Source organism: Pinus tabuliformis, chromosome 5_1, assembly GCF_031772625.1.
Source record: "Pinus tabuliformis cultivar Carrire ecotype Pingquan chromosome 5_1, CPIR1, whole genome shotgun sequence".
NCBI lineage: Eukaryota > Viridiplantae > Streptophyta > Pinopsida > Pinales > Pinaceae > Pinus > Pinus tabuliformis.
The window spans coordinates 124526302-124548526 of record NC_142305.1 but is presented as its reverse complement, the minus strand read 5'-3'; the positions used below and the strand labels follow the sequence as shown (position 1 = coordinate 124548526).

General features: G+C 36.8%; 1 protein-coding gene across 1 annotated transcript in view; it reads left to right on the top strand.

The window, feature by feature from the left end:
• Window positions 1-2254: 2254 nt before the first annotated feature.
• Window positions 2255-22225, top strand: part of LOC149163728 (cytochrome P450 716B2-like) — a 62992-nt gene continuing 43021 nt past the window's right edge. The window contains exon 1 of the mRNA XM_089431833.1: window positions 2255-3442. Coding sequence (XP_089287959.1) covers window positions 2446-3442 — 997 coding nt within the window. The 5' untranslated portion in view covers window positions 2255-2445. The remainder of the gene's footprint in view (window positions 3443-22225) is intronic.

Below are 22225 nucleotides of genomic sequence, written 5' to 3'. Positions count from 1 at the left end.
TAAGATTGAGTTATATTTGAGTTGTAATTAGTTAACTCAGTTTGCTGAGTTAAGTCCAATTAAATTAGTTCCAAAATGTTTGAGGAACTAATAGTGAGTTAACAGTCAGTTGATGCATTAATGCACTCAACTAGTGCTACTCCAGTTAACTGAAGATTCCCTCCTCAGAAACTCATGCATGTCTATTCTGAGAAAGACCCAATTGAGATTAATGTTCAAGGATAGTGTACTATCAGTTGCATGTGTTTTCTCATGGAGAAAACTCATGCATGCAGTCAAGGATTTATCCTTGAGGATTGCATAGTTTTGAATGCTTGGTTTTCCACTTGGTAATAGGCAAATCAACCACAAGGAACAACACAAGGAAATAGGAGCTTGGATGGCAAAGAGGAAGGCTGGAGAGAAGCCAAGATTGCCTGTGAGTATCTGTGAGGATTGTACTAAGAGATGGCTAGCTGTGAGAGCTAAGGCTTTGTATAATTCCTATGTATTTCCACCATGCATGATAATAGAATAGTGTGGGATTTTTAGTTGAGGCTTTCCACAAAATTATTTTCATGTGTATTGTTCATTGATTCTTCTTCTTCTAGTTATATTGTTCAACTCGATCTTTAAACTTCAACAAATTGATAGTAGAAGTAGGTTATAGTATTCTACTTTGATTTATATTGCATTATCAGGTTAACCTATCACAGATTTTCTACAGTTTCGCTCGAAACGAGTTGCAACGAATTCATGATGACTAGCACTACGCGGTCGTTTAAGTTCCACACTGATCTGACAAATTTTAATTTTGAGAAAATTTTGAGCTCCATATCACTCTTCCCCACTAGAAGCTTTTGGTCCCCAAAATATCACTTCTAGTACATTTTTGGTATACATCCAAATATCCCCTAAACAAAATATAACAGAGAAAAATGGAAATACATGAAAGAGGGGGCCTTGTAAGACTCGTTGGTAAAAAATAATTTGGTAGGCGCCACAACACCATATGGGTAACACATTCGACCATTGCCGATGTGGTAGGGACATGAAGGCACATGAGTGTTCCATGTGGTAGCCTCTTGTTGACATGGCAAGTGTTAGTGGAAGAAACTTTAAAGCAGCACAACTTTCAATCTGAGAGTTTAATTGAGATAAAATTTGTATTGCTAGAAATTTCTCAATAATATGAACACGATGGTGATCTATGTTTCTGGGTTTCAATGAGTTTGGAAATTGAGGGCTTTTGTAGCTCCATCTTCACCACAGACTGTGGACATCAGGTTAATTATAAAGTATCACCTTCCACATCTGAGTATAACATAATGGGGTGGGAGGGTCTATTATACTCTCCTCTAATTTTGCAAGTTCTTAACTCTCTACTTTACCATTTTTGATCTAGTATTCAAGGTAGCGGACTAGAGATAATAATTTTACAAAAGTGATGTAAATATTTTCTATTGCAATACAAATAGTACATAATAATAATAATAATAATAATTCTTTTTAATATAAGGTATATGTAACTTTTAATATGTAGACATTTTTATTAAAAAAACATATATGTTTCCTTTTAGATTAAATAAATGTTCAAATCTACTGCCTCTTTCAAATTTTAAACTTAATTTTTTATCCATAATTTTCTATTAATTTTTAAGGAAAAATGAATCTTCATTTTAAATAAATGAATTACTTCATGTACTTTATTATTTAATTTAAAATATTGATTTAATAAATAATTAATTTACATTTACATTTCATTCTTTCTTATATTCATTTATATTCATTTTAATAGAGTAGTTAAATAAAGGCAAATGATCATCATGGGTACAAAAATGTTATAAATTCTTTAAATTCCACAAAAGAACAAGGATTGGATATCATTTTCCTTTGTAAATACATGTTCTACCACACCTACATCACTATACACTCCACTTCACTCAAAATTACACAATATTCCCCCAAACACTATTAACTTTATAACAAATAACCTTTATATCATTTTCATGAATAAGAAAAAAACAAAACCCCACCATCAAGTGAGAAAAGCAAAACCCCACCATCAAATGAGGAAGACAAACCCACACCATCAAAGAAAAGATCAAACCCTTTAATAACTTTTTTTCTCCATTTTATTGAAAACTACAAAATCTTATCCTTTATTATTATCTTTTTCGACTCTAATAGGATTAACTCTTCTTACTGGCCACCCATCCAATTTCCACGAATATCTAGTATGCTTATAATAATAATACAGGCCACCCATCCAATTGGCAAGAATATCTAGTATGTTTATAATATAATACAGGCCACCCATCCAAGATGCTCTGTATCTGCCTGCCCCGTTGATAAAAATTTGTACGGGCCTTCACGCCTAACAGCCATAGTTTCTATCTGATCTACAGGCCTTGAGCTTCTCTGTTTTCCAGTTCCAGATTTGGAACCCGTCATATTATACTTACCATGGTTTGGAACGAAGCTGCGACACTGCTGCACAAAGCCCAACAACTCGAGAAGCCGCCGTTCATCTTTACTGTATTTGTCGCATCTGTGATAGGTCTCGCCGCCTTCTTTTATTTCATCAATAACCGTAGAACTAGGGCTTTACGAGGAATCCCGCCCGGCACCTTTGGATGGCCTGTGATTGGCGAGACATTAGAATTTCTAGGATGCCAGAGGAAGGGAAGTCCCCAGGATTTCTTTAAAAGTCGAACACACAAGTATGGAAACGTGTTCACCACTTCCCTTGTTGGCCACCCAACTGTGGTGCTTTGCAGCCCCGAAGGCAACCGCTTCTTGTTCTCCAACGAGAACAAACTGGTGGTCAATTCATGGCCTTCCTCCGTTGGAAATCTATTCCCAGATTCTTTAATTACAGCAGTCGGAGACGATGCAAAGAGGTTGAGGAGAACCCTAATGACGTTCCTGAGGCCGGAAGCCCTTCAGAAATTTGTAGGGCGAGTGGATTCAATGACCAAAGATCACCTGGCCGAGTACTGGATCGGTAAAGATGAGGTGACAGCTTTACCTTTATTCAAACGTTACACTTTCTCTCTCGCTTGTGATTTGTTTGCCACCATAAACAATCCTGACGAACAAGTCAAGCTTTGGCAACATTTTAGTGTTTTTGTGAAAGGAGTACTGCAGATTCCCATAGATCTACCCGGTACGCGATATAACAAAGCCAAGCACGCAGCTAATGCCATTCGCCAACAACTCAACGGCATTCTTAATGAGAGGAAAATTGCATTAGAGGTGGGAAAGGCTTCTCCACAGCAAGATCTGTTGTCGTTCCTGATCTCTAATGTTGACGAGCACGGTGAGTCTCTCACGGACAGCGAGATTCTGGACAATATCCTTGATCTATTATATGCAGGTCATGACACCAGCAGTTCTACTTTGACAGTGCTGCTTAAATATTTGGCGGAGAACCCTAAGTGCTATGATGAAGTACTAAGAGGTACGCCCAATCATTCAATTATCCTCTAGTATTAGGATTCGAATGGTTGTAGTTTATTTATTGTCTCAGATATTATGGCTATCTTGTGAACTTAAATAAGATTAAGAAATATATATTTTAAGTTGATTGATATTTTAATTTATAATTTTATATTTACATATTTTTATTATGATTTATTTAGTCATTATCAAGCTAATCCATATTTATTATTATTATATAATAAATATATTAATAAAATAATAAATATCATTACCAATGTCAGTTATTATTCATTCTATATATATTTTTCAATTGATTTATTTTGGATATGTGTTTTCTTTCCCATGCCATTCACCCTCGTAAATAAGCATACAAACATAAATTATTATTAATACTTGGAAATTAAGTCCCTACAAAGGTATTTTGGTGTATAAATATTAGAATATTATTTTTCAGTCTTTTGGTGTATAAATGTTAGAATACTATTTTTCAGTCCATATAAATTATGTTTTTAAATTTTGTTCAAAAGTAGCAATTATATTTATATATATATATATATATTTGAGTGTTATATTTTTTAGTGTTTTTATTATAAATACTATGTGTATGTTCAAGATTTAACAATAAAAAATATTTTTTTTTTTATTTTTTTTTTAATAAAATTTTGTGATAAAATTTATTAAGTTATTTGTATTTTATAAATGAAGATTTGTTATTATTTTCATTATTAAATTTTTTTATCACAAAATTGACTTCTAATTCTAAGACTTGAATGCTTTCCAAGTATGTTACAATATTTGTAGTTTAAACATAAAATGATAACTAATATTGACATTAAAAGATTATATAAAATCTATTGTCATGAGTATTTATAAAAAAATTATGTTTACAAAAGTACCATATTTATCTTCCATTATTGTATGTATTAACTTTCCTTTTTTACCTTTTGTGTATATATATATATATATATATATATATATATATATATATAAGATTTTATCAAGAGAATAAATGCACCTGATGCTTGTCACCCAGGAGACAAGGCTACATTGAAGGAATTTTTTTAAGCGGCTCTCCCTCCACATGTCTTTTGTGGTATGTACTATGTACAATAGGATTCAATGTAAAAATGAGGCACCTCTAGCTCTAATATCTACATATGTAAATGACCACAACTATTTTTTAGCATTACCTCCACTACTACTAAAGGTAGGTGCTCTTCCTTGCGTATTTGGAAAAATAAAAATAGCCATAAATACCTTTAACCATGCACTAAAAAGAAGAATGAACACCACCTTTCATAGTTCATGAGAAAAAACTAACGAGTGCCATGGTTTATAAATTTGTTTTCTAGCAACATGAATTAACTAGAGAAACATGAATATTATCGTTAAAAACACAAGCTATTGTTCAAAAGTTTACTTAGTAGTCGAAGAAGAAATATCTGCTATTAGCATCCATGACATGGAAAAGTTTCAACAACTTGCTCTCATTGGCTATCTAGAAGCTCACAATCAATTCACATAGACTCCTTCCTTCACTCCTTTCCCATTTCAAACATGTTAAACATCACCCCAATTTTTATTTTGAAACATGAAGGAACCCTAATCAACCCCAATAATGAATTTCGAATTTAGGGTTCACGGGGTTTGTGGATAATTATACTTTGCTTGAATATGCAACCTTATCGTTGATAAACAATTGGTTGGATTCTACAATTGATGCCATGTATAGGGTTTACAAGAGGCTTAGGTCACTTAATGTTGTAGATTGTAGGGATTTGTCTAATGATATTTTGGAATCTCTTAAATATCATAAAATTATCCAATGATTTATCTTGAAGGTGTTTTTGCATTCAATGTCTTTGGGTTGTAAAAGATAGATATGAATTGCCTAACACTTGTGATGTTCTCATTGAGCTTATGATTGCATTGGCATTACCTCAGCCCCAAAATCTCCTAGCTACCCAATGTTTGCATCTGTTGAAATTATCTCTATAATACGCTTATTCCTTGTCATGTCCTACTTGCTCACTTGAAATGGTATTGGGTTTTGGCTAAATTTAATGTCACTCGATACCATATTTTGGGAAAATTCATGTGAGAAAATGTATTGGATTGCCTATTTTGTGGTGATGATATCATTTTATCCATTGCCATATTGGTATCTCTAGATGTATTTAGATAATAAAAAAATGAGGAAAAACAATAGAACCATAGACTAGAATAGAGGATATTTGGCTCTAATTCTGATGTTTGCTAGTAGACATCTTCATGGATTTTATCTTTGCAGGTCACTTTCGTTGGTGGTGTCATTATGCTTGGTAGGTCCTGTTGGCGTGAGGGGGAAATGACCGAGGTTTCAGATGTTTTCCAATAAAACCCCCATAGATATCGACATTGTCAAAACCTACAAGTAGATGAGGTCTCACTCAAGGTACGTTAATCGGTTTGTAGAACCATTAAAGGGTATGCAAGGAGAGAGGGAATAGGATATAATTATATCTCAAAGAAGTCCAACCCAACGTAGCATAGTTATCATGCATCGTAGAAATTCCCATAGAAAAAACATACATTTATAAATCTTACTATATGCACTAAAAGTGTAATGCATCCTCCCACATTTACCCACTTTCACTAACTTGCCCAAGGTAAACATGAGTTGAGGGTCACTATGATATGACTGAACCTCCTATGTGACCTTAAGGAAATGGAGTTGACAACTAAAGAACTTACTGACTTCCCTTAGGTGCCACAGGACGTCCAGGAGTAACCCAACCACTCCAGGTCTCCAACCCCTACGACAACTCACTTTTACCTTGACCTTGACCACCAGTCGCTCCCTTTCCAAAGCCTCCATGTGGCTATGGGTTCCCAATCACTCCCATAGGCCTGCATCATTACAACTGTGGCCATTTTTTTCTAGTTTTGTCCTAGCGACTGCGAGAATTAAGTCTACTTTCTAGGGCTGGGGCTAAACCTCTATCCAAAAATCGATGAAACTTCCAGAACTCATAAAAGACAAGAAGACAATTCTTACAAACCAAAATTAGAACCAGGACTTAACCTGACCATCCCCAACTGAGACTCGCAATTTTTTAAACACTTGGTAGATATGCAACCTATAGGTCATGAATGCAAGTCTGAACATAAGGGACGCAAAACTTAACTGAAGTTTAACAAGAAGGGTCTCTACCTTCTTACATTAGTTGTCATATCATCAATTTGGTCATTCATTCATTATTTATTTAGTTATGAGAGAAAACATTAATAGAGCCATGACTGAGAACTGTCATATAACTAGGATTATAACCAACATACAACTAGATAAATAACCATACGAGAAAAACCATTAAAGCCACATAATAATCAATACATTTCCTTACCAAAAGAAAGATAACTTAGCTTTTACTAACCATAGGCAATTATCAACCAGGTTCGGGAGTCCCACATTCCACCCGACCATAGATTAGCTGAACCATATCTTTCTATCAGCCAGTCACCCCCATGCCATATTCCAAGCATGAATGTGGGATCTCACGGGATAAACCAATCCAAAGGAAACCAAGGGAATACAGAGGTTAAACCACCTCCACCCTCTCCACACCCTGATCACACCTAAACTAGTGTCAATATCACAAAACTGAACTGAGCTTGGATGCCTCATAATTTCTTCACCATCCTTGAGGAATTTTCCCATCTCCACCCTCAAGCTTTACCATGTATCCCGCCATTACCTGTCAAGGGATTCCTACAACTTTGGGAATTTTCCTAATACCACCTCACTCCGGATTCCAAAACCATCCGGCAATCCAAAGCTCAAACCGAGAAGAATCCCATGACATCATGGCTATCTAGAAATGGAAAAGCTAGGCTAAAATCCACTGTCAATCCCGACAAAATCCATGCCAACGATAGCAAAAGAACCATATACCAACATGCACCCTACCATGCATGTCAAACCCAACTAGGAAATCACACATGGAATCTATTACCTACAAGCATTCTCGTTAAAGTTGCTTGATCCTTGCCTTCATTTGCTTTCCTTGTCCTTTATTTCTTTTCTTTTCTTTCCCTTTCTTCTCCCTTCCTTTTATTGCTTGGTTAATTTATTTCTTCCTCTTGGTTCTCTTCTCCTCTTTGAAGCTATTTCTAAAACTGAACTAACAAAAAGGTACCCAATGATCCTCATAAGCCTTTTTTTTTTTTTTAATTAGGCCTCTATTTTCTTCAATTTTCCATTATTTTCCTTCATTTACCTCCTCACATGCAACCTGTGACCTTTCACCTTCCTCTTCTCCTAATTTCCATTATTTTCATAAATAAAATGCCAAATAATGTCTCTTTGCCTTTCCAAAGCCTTAACCATTTCCTTTGTCAATTTCCCTTAGCCATAAAACACAACAAGTGATGCCCACTAATATATTTTGCCCAATATTCAGCTTGGAATAAGTGTCCCTTTCCTGTTGTCTTATTTTACCTTTATTAACTTTTATTACATGAACTATTAACCTGGGGCTGTTACAGACCCCTCCCCCTTAGGGGAACACCATCCTCAGTGTTAAATCACACCTAGACCCAACAAAACCACTAATGAGCAAAAACAGACTGCCTATGGAGCTTTATAACCCAACTTGTTGCAGTATTTACAATAACATCCTGCTCAAAAGAAAACCCATAATGTAAAACATGAAAACATGAAAACCATACCGCTTATTGGAGCTTTATAACTTAGCTCATTACAGTATTTACAATAACAACCATACGTAAATATGTACAAATACCAAGACTCATTTTTCTTCACCGACAAACAATGAAGGATACATAGCTTGCATTTGATAAGCCATCTCCCATGTAGCTTCATTAGGGCCAAAGTGCTTCCACTGCACTTTAACCTGCTTGAGTGCTCTATTCTGGAGCATGAGATTTTTCCACTGCAATATGCATTGGGGTTTCAGCTGGAATTCTCCTTCTTGCTCCACCAACAATAAAGGCCAATTAATAACATGATCAACATCCTTTACATATATTTTAAGCAATGAAACATGAAAAACATCATGGGTTTTCACCGTCGTAGGCAGTGCAAGTGTGTAGGCCACTGCTCCAATCCTCTCAAGGATCTCAAAAGGCTCGCAATAATGTGGGGCCAGCTTGGCACATGATCTAATCCTCAAGGAGCTCTTATAGGGCTTGATGCACAAATAGACATGATCCCCAACTGGAAACTCCTTAAATTCCCTATGTTGGTCTGCATAACATTTTTGTTTGTCATGTGATGCCTTTAGATTCTTCTTTATAACCTGCATTTCTTGTTCCATGTCTGCCAACATGTCTAGTCCAATAAATACCCTGTTCACTAGATCACACCAGTTGATGGGAGTTTTACAACTCCGCCCATACACTGGCTCAAATGGACTCATTCTCAGTGACTCTTGATAATCGTTGTTGTATGTAAACTCAACCAATGGAAGGTAATCCTCCCATCTCCTCTACTGATGCATGACATATGTAACAACCCTGGTGAAAATTCCATGTAATAAAAGTTAAAAACAATAACCACAGTTGATGGGACACTTATTCTAAGCTGAATGTTGGGCAAGACATCCTAAGGGTATTCATTTGATTGTTTATGGCTAAGGAAATTGGAAAAGGAAATGGCTAAGGCTTTGGAAAGACAAAATGGCAATTTTGGCACATTTATTTATGAAAATAATGTAAATTATGAGAAAAGGGAGGTGAAGGTCACAGGTTTCATGTGAGGAGGAAAATAATGGAAAATGAAGAAAATAGAGGTCTTATTCATAAAAAAGATTCTGAGGATCAGTTAGCAACCTTTTGTCAGTTGAGTTTTGGAGCTCTCTCATTATTCTCTCTCTCTCTCATACTCTTGGACAGAGTTTCTCAGAGCAATTTTTGCATTGAAGCGAGAAAGGAAAAGAAGGCAAGAGGAAGCAAAGATCAAGTAGGGAAAGGCAAGATCAAACAACTACAACAAGCTTCATTGCAGGTATTGACTTGCATGTGTATTTTCCTTGCTAGATTTGGCATTCATGGTATTGCATGTGGTTCTTTTCTATCATGACATGGGTTTTGCCAGGTGTGACAATGTTTTCAGTGTAGCCTTGCATTTCCAGATAGTCATGATGTGATGGGGTTCTCATGTTTTGGTTGAGCTGGATTGTCCGATGGATTCAAAGCTGAATGGGGTGGATCTTCGAATGATAGAGCACATGGCCTAGTCGTCCTTGAACTCGATTGTGGATCACAGTAAAGCCACTGGCCTAGTGGCCCCTAAGCCAAATTATGGGTTGCGGTAAAGCTAGTATTGTGTTGCTTCGGTGGGCCTAGGAATCCTTACAGGGGAATGGCAGGATATAAAGTAAAGCCAAGAGGTGGTTTTCTCTTCATTGGGACTAGTAATCCCGAGTTTTGGATATGCGGTAAATCCTAGAGAGTGGGTCTCAATTTAGGGCCTAGTTATTCGGGTTTGGATTGTGTTAAAGCTTAAGAGACTAGGAGATAGGAAAATTCCTCATGGTGTAGGTGGAGAAATCCGGTGGCATCCTACTTGTTTGGCCTAGTGATTGGGTGGAGATCATGGTAAATCCTGTTATGATGTGTTCATTGTGTTGGCCTAGTGATCGGGGATGGGTTACGATAAAACCTGGTTTCTGTTGATAAGGGTGGGGTGGTTTAGCCTCGGCATGCCCTGGTTAGTTCTCTTGGTTTGAGTCCCACATTCATGCTTGGAATATGGCACGGGGGTGAATGGATGAGGAGAGATTTGGCTCAACAATTCTATGGTCGGGTGGGACATGGTAGTCTCATCTCTGGTTGATTCATTGTATTCATTAATGAGAAATTAATTCCCTTGATTTCTATGTTCAAATGTATTGATGTATATGTGGATTTTTATAGCTGACATGTTTATGGTATTTGTGTTCCTATTATGTTTCTTATAACTATATTTTATGACAATAACTATGTATGGATCTCAAGATATTTTTACTTATAAATGAATGGATAATGTATCTATGGCCTAATAGATGATAATGCAACAAATGAAATGATGGAACAATCTTTCATAGAGATTCACAAATAAGTATGAGATCCCTACACTTAATTATGTTGTTTACACCTATAGGTGACATGTTGATGATATGTTTTACAAAATTCCTGGCATGAATAGTAGGGGACTAGTTATGGTCTTATTCAGCTTATTGCTTTTGCATCATTGTTTCTTTGTATTTTCAATGATTTCAAGCTATCACTCCATTCTGGGCAGTGGCCTGGGCTCTGGGCCTGAACAAGTGGCTTAAATCTCGGGGTCCCTGACATAGAACTGGTAATTTTGGTCCCTGGTCGCTGGTAGACAAGCCTATGAGAGTGACTTTAGGTTGTCGGTCGCTCCCTTACCCATAGCATGAGAGCGACTATGGCCTAAGAGATCCATAATAGTAGTGGGACCCAGGGACAAGTTGTCTGAGTGCCTCACTTGTCTCTTAAGGGTTTTGTTGATGATGTTGGATGATTGTGTGTGATGTTTCCGTCGATTCCACTTCATGAAGGTCACCTAGGAGGTCGAATATGATCATAGTAGCCTATCATCTCATGTTTATCCTAGTTTGTATGGTTACTTGGGTGGATGTGGGAGGAGGGTGTTACAGAGTGGTATAAGAGAATGGTTCAACTCTCGGATTGGATGGGTGGTGTATGTTGGTCATGCATGCATGTCAGTTTCATGTGTGTCTTTTACACTTGCATTTCATGTTCTTGTTGCACTAGCTTGATGATTGATCAAGGTTTTAGTATGGTTGATATGGAGAATTTGATATTGATCTTTCAGAATGTATTTGTTATGAGTATGTGACTGGTTTCGTATGGATAATATTTCACTTACATGTTCATTTTATGCCGCCTACTTACATCCTTGTATGTTAGGTTACATTCTTGAATATTTTGATTACATGTATTAACCTTGTAGGTTGATTACAAGAATTGATCGCTTTTGTTCGACTACATGAATTTATGCATATGTGTAGTTGATTAGACATTGCTTATGCATGTTGTTGGTTGCATGTGTAAATGTGTATAATGGAGTAATGGTTGATGTCATGCATGAGTTCATAACATGCATTGTTAATATGGCTTTTCATCGATGACTAGACCCTAGCTAGAGTGATGTTTATGTGTTGATACATTTAATTGTGTATGTATATATGTCGTTATGATTATGTTATACATGTATCACATTGATTTTGTGATATTGCATACAAGGTATCCTTCCCAAGCTACATTAAGGCATGCTGATTTATTGTGATTTGGTTTATCTGACATATTATGCATTGCAGGAAGATAGATCTAATGGCTAGCAAGATGGTTGACTACGAAGACTCTCCCTATGAATCTGAAGAGCAGCATGGCGTTGGGAACTCTTCTGATTTGGCAATTACATTGAGATGTTTGAAGGAAGAGATAAGGAGTTGTAAGGCAGATAATGACCAGATCATACATGCACAAGAGAAACAAGCGTAGGTTAATGCTATACTTCTTCAAAGTTTGTTAGACTTGCAGCAACAAGTGCGCTTCAAATCAACCATGGACATGGGGATGTTGCTAATGGTAGACACAGGTTGGATTGATTTGACACAATGAGAGATGGCAGGTTGATGGATACTCTGGATAGGAGGGGCGATGACATGAGGGCTTCACTGGGGGAGAAATATCATATCACGTGGGTTCATATTAGGGGATATATATTGAGGAAAAAATGACATAATATATTGGGGGATATATAGGGGTTAAAGGGTTTTTATATTGGCAAATATAAAAAATGGAGCTTAAAGTTAATGAAAAAATATAAAGGGATATAAAAAATGTTAATGAAAAAATGGATACCTACAGTATCTAGTGAAAGTAGGGGTTTTTAAATCGGGAATTTGTGTTGGGTTCATATTGGTAGGGGTTAAATAATGTCATTTTTAGAGCCTGGATTTTTCAATATGTAGTTGACATATTAAGGGTATTGTTTAATATGCCACAAACGCACATGATATGTTAGAGGTTCACTGAGTGAATCCCCCATGGGCAATGAGTACATGTAGTATTCTAGTTCTGGTTCTGATAGACATCATGATCATGATTGCTATCATCCTTATAGGAGGAATGATAGGGGATACTTTCCAGATGGATTCAAGAAAGAAAAACCACCTACTTTTAATGGAGATGTGAAGAAGACAGAAGATGCAGAGGCTTGGATACTTGGCATGAACAAATTATTTGAGTTGCATGATTACACTAATAACATGAAGGCCATAGTAGCGACCTTCTGCTTGAAAGGTAAAGAAGACATCTGGTGGGAAGATGTTAAGTGGGTCAGAGACATTAGGGCAGATGACTTGAGCTGGCAGGAGCTCAAGAGGCTTTTCAGGAAGTATTTGTCAAAGAGGTACTACGACAATAAGGCTAAAGAGTTCTATGAGCTAAGGATAGGATCAATGACAGATAAAGAGTACACAACCAAGTTTCTCGACATACTAAGGTATGCACCATATCTTACTGATGAGAAGGCTAAAGTTCAGATATTTTTCAGTGGTTTTCCATTAGCATTTAGAGATCGGATTGAGTATGATGAGCCTCAGTCACTTGAGGAAGTTATTGGGAAACTGAAGCATTTCTATGAACAATCAAAGCATAAGAATGAATCTCAGCATGGATGGAAAGGAAAGGACAAAGGTAAAGGTAAATGGTAGCCTAAGAGGACAAGGCCTTCGCATGTAGATGAGAAAGAGAATGTGGCACTACAAAAGAGATTTAATGCAGCTAGACAGGGACATGGGTCACATCAGCAGCAACAGCATAGAGGTGAGGGCACTGGTCGGTTGGAGTGTTGGACATGTGGTAAGGAGCACCTTAAGAGAGATTTTCCACAGAATCAGGGTGGAAGGCCTCAGATATATAGTGCACAGGAGGCGCAGACTATTGGTGATGTTGGTCAGAGCATTCCACGTATCTATGCAGTAGTGGACAACAAGCAGGAAGAACACCGGGCATCTATCATTAAGTGGACGATAAGCTTTGTGATCAAGTTATTTCTATTTTGATTGACCCTGGATATAGTTATAGCTATGTTAGTCCTGACTTGGTGGATAAGAGTGGTTTGAGTAAGGAATTGCATGTAAAGTATTTGTTAGTACAGTTTGTTATAGGTACGAAGAAACAAGTTCATCATTGGGTAAGATCTTATGCATTTGACTTGAATGGTATGTCTACTGCATCACATTTGAATGTATTACCATTGGGTTCATACAATATGTTGTTGGGCATGGACTTGTTGTATCTTCATAGAATTATGGTAGACTGTTATGAAAAAGTTATTGAGTGTGTTGATGACAATGCAGAACCACGAGTCTTACAGGGTAAGAAGAAAGCCACATCAGTTAGGATGGTGACAATGATGCAAGCAAGGCATAGCTGTAGGAAAGGGTGTGTGTGTAGGAAGTTGAGGACGTAGATGTGTTGAGTAGATAACTAGTTTTACAATAGTTTCAGGATGTATTTCCTGAAGACATTACAGAGTTACCACCTCACAAGGAGTATACTTTTCTATTGAGTTAGTGTTAGGGGAAGCTTCAACATCAAAAAAACCTTACAGGATGAGCACACCTGAGTTAGTTGAGTTAAAGCTACAGGTGAAGAAAATGTTGGACAAGGGATACATTAGCCCAAGTGTATCACCTTGGAGCGCACCGGTCTTGTTTGTGAAGAAGAAAGATGGTACTCTTAGATTGTACAGTGATTACAGGAAGTTGAACAAAGTGACTATCAAGAACAGGTACTCTTTGTCAAGGATTGTTGACTCGTTTGATTAGCTGAAGGGAGCAACAGTGTTCTCAAATATTGTTCTAAGATCTAGATACCATCAGGTATGCATCAAAGAAGAGGACATTTACAAGACTGCGTTCAGGACCAGGTATGGGCATTATGAGTTTTTTGTTGTTCCATTTGGTTTAGCTAATGCTCCAGCTACATCCATGTGTTTGATGAATAGCATATTGCATCCATATTTGGATAAGTTTGTTATTGTGTTCATTAATGATATACTGGTATAGTCTAAAAATGAGGAAGAGCATGCCGAGCACTTAGCAACAATGTTGAGGTTGTTGAGGGGGCATCAGTTGTATGCTAAGCTCAACAAGTATAGTTTCTTTCATATTGAGGTATCTTAATTGGGACATGTTGTCTCCAGGGAAGGAATTGTAGTAGATCCAGAGAAGATAAGAGCCATCATGGAGTGGGTAGCTCCTAAGAATGTGGATGAGGTGAGATATTTCATGGGTATGGCATGCTATTATAAGAGATTTATCAGGAACTTCTCACAGATTGCTTATCCTATCACATCATTGCCAAGGGAATGTAAGAAGTTCGAATGGACAAAGGAGTATCAGGATAATATTGAGCAGCTTAAGCAATTATTGACACATGCATCAATGCTACAGATTACAGATCCAGACAAAGGGTTTGTAGTATGCATAAATTCTTGCAAGAGAGGACTTGGTGGATTCCTTAAGTAGAATGGATAGGTGTTATGTTATGAGTCTCGGAAACTAAACGAGAACGAGTATAACTACCCAATACATGATCTTGAGTTGGTATCGATCATACATGCATTGAAGATATGGAGACATTATCTTCTTGATAGGAGGTTTGTACTTATGAGTGATCACATTGGGTGGAGGGATTTGTTTGACTAGCTGAATTTATGCTATGAAGGCTAAATGGTTGGCCACGATCAATGAGTTTTATTTTGAGATTAGGTACATAGAAGGTAAAGAGAACAGGGTGGCAGATGCTCCAAGAAGATGGGTACAGGTACATCACTTGGAAGCTATGAGCTCCTATGGGACAGACTTACAGGATAGGATCATGTAGGAAGGTCAGTAAGATGTTAGGTATATGGAGATTGTGCACATGTTGCAACAGGGTACAGGTGCAGGTGCACAGGGTATGGACTATTGTCTTACAGCAGATGGAGTGGTCAAGTTCCGAGACACGATATGTGTACCAGATAATAGTGAGCTCAAGAAGGTGATCTTGGGGGAGTTTCATGTGAAACCTTATTTAGGTTACCCAGGTTATCAAAAGATACTAACAATGATGAAGAGATTTTACTATTGGCCAAATTTGAGGAGGAATGTAGCAGACTTTGTGGTGAGGTGTTTCGACTGTAACTGAGCGAAAGAAGAGTGTAAACATCCAGGTGGACTGCTACAGCCGATCGTGATTCCATAATGGAAATGGGAGGTCATTTCCATGGATTTCATCTCAGGGTTTCCTAAAACAGTGAAGCAGCATGATTCCATCATGGTCATTGTGGACAAGTTAAAAAGATTGCACACTTCAATCTAGTAAAGCCTACATTATTAGCTAGCGATGTGGCATAGGCATTCATCACAGATGTAGTTAGACTACACAGTGTTACAAATAAGATTGTGTCAGACAGGGATGTGAAGTTCACTTCCAAGTTTTGGAACGATTTATTTGTGGGTTTGGGCACAGAGTTGGCCTTTAGCACAACTTATCATCCATAAATAGATGGACATATAGAGAGGGTCAACAGGTTATTGCCAGACATGTTGAGGATGTATGTGATGCATCAGCAGAGGAAGTGGGAAGAGTATCTCCCTTTGGTAGAGTTTGCATACAACAATGATTATCAGGAGTCATTTGAGGCATTGTATGGGTGGTGTTGTAACACTCCTATTAGTTAGAGTGATCCAGTTAGCAGGGTATTGATTAGACCATAAATATTTCCAGACATGGAAAGGGAAATGTAGGTGATCAAGAAAAATCTAAAGGCATCACAGGATAGGCAGAAAATGTATGCATATCGAAACAGGTTTTTGAAAGAGTTCCGGGTTGGGGAAATGTACATGTGTATCAAACGGAAGAAGAGCTATGTGCAGATTGGATCTTGTGCTAAGATGGCACCACAATTTTGTGGACCCTTCAGTATCATTGAGAGGATTTGGCCAGTAGCCTATCGACTTGCATTGCCTTCGACAGTGAAAGCCCATGATGTTTACCATGTCTCTTTGCTTAAGAAGTATGTTAAGGATGTTGATCATGTGATTGAGTAGTCTGTATTGTAGGTGGAACCAGATGTAGAATTACAGCCAAAGCCTCAGTGTATATTGTAGAAAAAGGTGCTCATGCTCCGGAACCGAGAAATCGAGTAAGTTAAAGTGCAATGGAAGTACTTTGCACTTTGGGCCCGATAAAGCTACATGAGAGATGACAGATCAGATGTGGGCTATGTATCCTTCCTTTTTTACCAGTTGAGGCAAAGCACCTTTGATATGGTGGTGTGGTATATGCTTTATGGTGGTTGTGTATTTGCTTTATGGTGGATTAATATATGTTTTATGGTGGTTGATATATGCTTTATGATGGTTTGGTATATGCTATATGATGTTTTGATATATGCTTAGATATGGTATTTAGTATATATTTTGAAATATGCTTTCAGTATATGATTTGGTATATGTTTTTGGTATATATTTTGGTAATGTTGCTATATATACACTTGTATATGGATGTCAATACTGCCAGGAGCTATGTTATAAAGCTCCACTATGTAGGAATTTACAAGGTAAGTTCGTTAGATAGAACACCAAAGGACATCGCTCACAGACAAACCACAGATCAATACACCAATATCCTTGACGTGGTTAAAACCCTCAAAGAGGGAAACAGTCCACGACCTGAGCCAACACGGCCACTTCAGGCAATTTATTAATGTAAAAGAAAGAAAATTTACATAAGATTCTCTCATGAACGGTCATACTCTTTAAATAGATATCATGGACCAATCAGGTGTTAAGACACAAATCAAGTGTCAATAATACCAAGGAGAGAATGAACCATCATATCACTTCATGTCTAGACTATATCGTCACCATCGGATTGTAAGTTACAAAAGTACAAAGTAAAGAAACACACTTTACTTAACTCTACACTAGACCAAGTTATACTTAACTATTTCCTATGCGTCAGAATATCCTAACATCCCCCCTTAAGAACAACTTGGGATAGAATTGAAGGATGTAAAAATATGACACAATATTAGTAGGAACAAGGCATTAGAGCCTATCCCCCCTTAGTGACGACTTCCTGAACTCCAACCATAAATCGAAGTTTAGTAAGCTTCGCCTTTGTGATAGCCTTTGTAAAGATGTATGCAACTTGATCATCAGTTGAACAATATAGCACTTCAAGAACATGGTCATGAATGAGCTTTCTGATGAAGTGCATCTGTAGTTCAATGTGTTTGTTGCACTGATGTTGGACTGGATCTTTGCATAGTTGAACGGCACTTTGATTATCACACCAAAGTATAGTCGGATGCTGTTGCTGAAAGCCAAACTCTGATAGGATCTGACGAAGCAACATGGCTTCCTTACTAGCTTCTACGGTGCCACGATACTCTACTTCTACTGAAGAAACAGAAATGGCACTTTTTTTCTTGTAAGACAATGTAATAGGTCTATAACTAAGAGCGAATACATAACCTGCAACAGACTTCTGATCATCAGGGTCATGAGCCCAATCGGAATAAGTGAAATCAACCAATAGAGGAGATGCTTCTGAACTATAATGACTCCCAACCTGAACTGTACCTTGAACATAATGAAGTATTATTTTAGCTTCTTTCCAATGACTTTCATGTGGGTTTTGCATAAATCGAGAAATAATGCCAACAATAAAGGAAAGGTCAGGACAGTATGGGTCAAATACAAAATTTTTCCTACAAGCTGACAGTATAAGGTAACATCAACTTCAGGGGAAGTACAAGTGACTGAATGTTTGGCTCCAAACTGAAAGGGAGAAGGGGTTGGCTTACAGTCTTCCATGTGAAAATGGTGTAGAATATCATAGTCATACTTGGAATGGGAAAGGGAAACACCGTCTTTGGATTGTAAGACTTGAAGACCAAGAAAATAATGCAAGTGTCCTAAGTCCGTCATTTCAAACTTCTTTTTAAGGCTAGACTTCACATGGTTTATAACTTTGGGATCACTACCATTAAGAATAAGATAATCAACATAAAGAACAAGAATGATAAGAGACTTACCCACTTTCTTGGTGTAGACAATATTGTCAGAACGACACCTAGAAAAGCCAGTGTCTAAAAGAAATATATCCATTTTGGCTTACCAAGCCCAAGGAGCTTGCTTGAGACCATAAAGGGATTTCTTAAGCTGACATACAAGGTTGGAGTCTATATGTATAAAGCAAAGAGGTTGTTCCATGTATATTTCTTTATGCAAGAAGGTGGATTTAACATCCATCTGATGGACTTCCCATTTGAAAGAGACAACAAGGGAAAGAACAAGGCCAATAGAGTTCAATTTGGAAACAGGGGAGAATGTTTCAGTATAGTCAATGCCTTCAACTTGTGGAAAAACCTTAGCAACAAGACGAGTTTTATGTTTATCAACTTTTCCATCTGGTCAAAAATTGGTTCTGTAAACCCATTTACATCTAACAATTTTTTGTCCCTTTGGAAGAGGAACAAGGTCCCATGTATCATTTTCCAATAGTGAATGATATTCTTCATTCATAGTTACGTCCCAATTTGGATGGCCTGAAGCTTCTTCAAAGGTGTCAGGATCATAATTCGTTGAAGCTTGAGACAGTAAAGAAGAGGCTCTATCAAACTGAGAACATGTGCGACACTGATCTGTAGGATCACCTATAAGAGCACCTATTGTATCCAGAGTAGCACAGACACATTTTGGAAGCTAAGGAGTTGAATGAGGATCCCGAGAAGGTGGGGGAGGATTTTCATCCTCGCTTTCATCATCTGAAGAATAAATATTTTCATAATTAGAAGAGAGAGGTTGCACATCTGCCGAAATAGGCTCATAGGCCGATATATTTTCAGCAAACTTTAGTGTTTACATCTCTTCTAATGATAACATTTTTTAGATTTAGGTGGAATATGTCTATATCCTTTGACATCTTCATAATATCCAACAAAAATACACTTTTCACTCTTAGGTTCTAAGGCTTTATGTTTCTCATCTAGAATATGGGCCCATGCTTCACTTCCAAAAACATGAAAGTGGCTTACATCTAGTTGAATTGAGCTTCATGCTTCTTTTGGAGTGGTATTCTTTAAAACCTTAGTAGGAGTGCGATTTACTATGTAATTTGCACAATTAATTTCTTCTGCCTAAAAATTAAGACTAAGTCCTTTAGATTGAAGCATACAATTAGCCATTTCCTTTAAGGTGTGATGCTTCCTTTCAGCTACACCATTTTTTTGTGGAGTATATGGAACAATATGTTGCAATTGAATTCCATGCTCAGTGAAAAAATTGTTGAATTTTTTGTTAACATATTCTTCACCATTATCAGATTTTAGCTTAAGAATTTGATGTCCACATTGTTTCTCAACAAAGGCCTTAAAGGCCAAGAACATGTTAAAGACTTCACTATTGAGTTTTAAGAAGTATACCCAAGCACGTCTAGAGAAATCATCAATGAAAGTTAAGAAATACTTATAGCCATAGAATGAAACAACTGGAAGTGGACCACATAAATCAATATGCACAAGTTGTAAAGGGGCTAAGGCATGCCAAGTGGAATGTTTTTCAAAACTATCCCGATGATGTTTTTCGAGTACACGTCCAGAAAAAACACCATCTCTGCAAGATACCATAGGAAAACCTATCACCATATTTTCTTCACATAGATTTTGAAGGGAGTGATAGTTTAAGTGACTAAATTGCTCATGCCAAAGTTTGCTCACTTCATCATTATGAGCAACAAATACCGAGGGAAGAGTTGATGACCCAAAGTTGTTAAACTTATACAACCTTGTACAATCATCAATAATGTGAGTACCTAAAATCTGTATAGGTTCTCTTAGCTCCTTAATTACAACATCATGAGGTGAAAATTCAATGATTTTACCTTCACCTCAATGAATTATCTGATATACATATAGAAGGTTGCAAGATAATATAGGAACACATAATACATCATTAAATTGACCATTTTCTAGATGAATAGTTTCAGTCCCTACAACACTAAGAGATCTGTCATCACCAACATATATATTTTTCATGTTACAATCATTTAAAGAATAAAACATGGCTTTGCTTTTGGTCATGTGCTAAGAAGCTCCAGAATCAATGAGCCACTCATGAGAATGAGAAGAAGTAGACACATTTAGTGCATAAACAGACTGAGATGCTTGACAACCACATGTAGAAAGTGTTATTCCTGAAGATGAAGTTGAAGTTGAAGAGTGCTCCAAATGGATGTTATGCTTCTTCATTGTTGCTTCCAAGGCTTCCATCTTCTTAAAGCATTTGGATTCTAAGTGGCCATCTCGATTACAAAATTTGTAATGTCTATCAGTCTTTTTCCCCTTGTTTTTATTTTCCTTACCATTTTGTTCGATTGATTTTTCATTTTGAGATTGAAATTGCTTAGGACCCTTGTTTGGTTTAGGACCATTCTATTTATGATATTGATTCTTGGGATTCTTTGAATTTGGTTTTTGTTGCATTGTTAAGGCTTTCTTAGAAGAGTTTCCAGTATTAAGAAGACCAAGATGTAAAAAATTTCTTGTTTTCTTATTAAAGAATCACAAAAGGAATCAAAAGAGGGGGACTTGTAGGCTTTTCCTTGAGAAATAAAGGCTTCTCTAGTAGAATGGAAGGTGGAAACAAACACAGAGTAGGTTGGTCCTAACTTAGTAAGAATTGAATAGATAAGTATACCATCTTGTTTCTTAACCTTAACACCTTCCAAGAGAAGTCTAATGGTCTTGAACTTGGACAAAAAATCTTCAATGGAAGAAAAAGTATTGGGGTCCAACGTAAGAAACTCATTTTCAAGTGATGGGATCTAATTTCATTTTTAATTCCAAAAATTTTGTTGAGTTGTTTCATTGCTTCATCACGAGTATCAAGTTATGCGATATGGAATCTAAGGTCTAGAGAAATAGACATCCCTATCAACCCACGTGCTTGATCTTTCTTATTTTCCCATTTGGTTGCCTTATCTTCATCTCTTGGTTTAGATTCATGGCTTGAGGCTATTCTATAAAGATCTTTACTTCTAAGTAAATCCACAATGTAGGACAACCATTGGAAGTAGTTGATGTTGTCAAGAATAACTTGGTGTGGACTTTCCATTTTAACAGACACTGAAATAATAGATGTTGAAACTAAGTGTTCCAGTGGAAAAATCTCAAAAAATTAGGCTGATTAACAAAAACGGCTTCCGGATGAAGAAGTTATGACATTTTGAAGAAAAGTTATTGAAAATGCCGACGAAGTATGTGAATGTGCGGAAGTGAATGCTAATGTTATATTTAAAAAGATCCCTTGCCCCCCCACCTCCAAACTTAATCTAATTAGCTCACTTCTAAAAAAGATTACTCTATGTGACCCACTTTTATAAATAAGTGAAAACCACTTTTACAATGGTACTTTATGAGCTACCCACTAAATTTTAATTTACATAAAAGATAAAGTGACTTTAGAATTATAAGTGACTCACTTTTTAAAATGGGTGAGAACATTTTTAGATAGGTAACTTTAAAACATAAGTTACATGTGCTTTTGAAAAAGTAACTCAACAAAAAGAAAGACTTGAACCCAATACATATATTCTCATAAAGAAACTTTGGACCAAGTGAGCTACTTTAAAAGGTTATTTTTTTTTAAACTCACTTAAGCTTTGGGGTATGTGCTTACTTGAAAAACGCATTTTTGTCTATAAAACA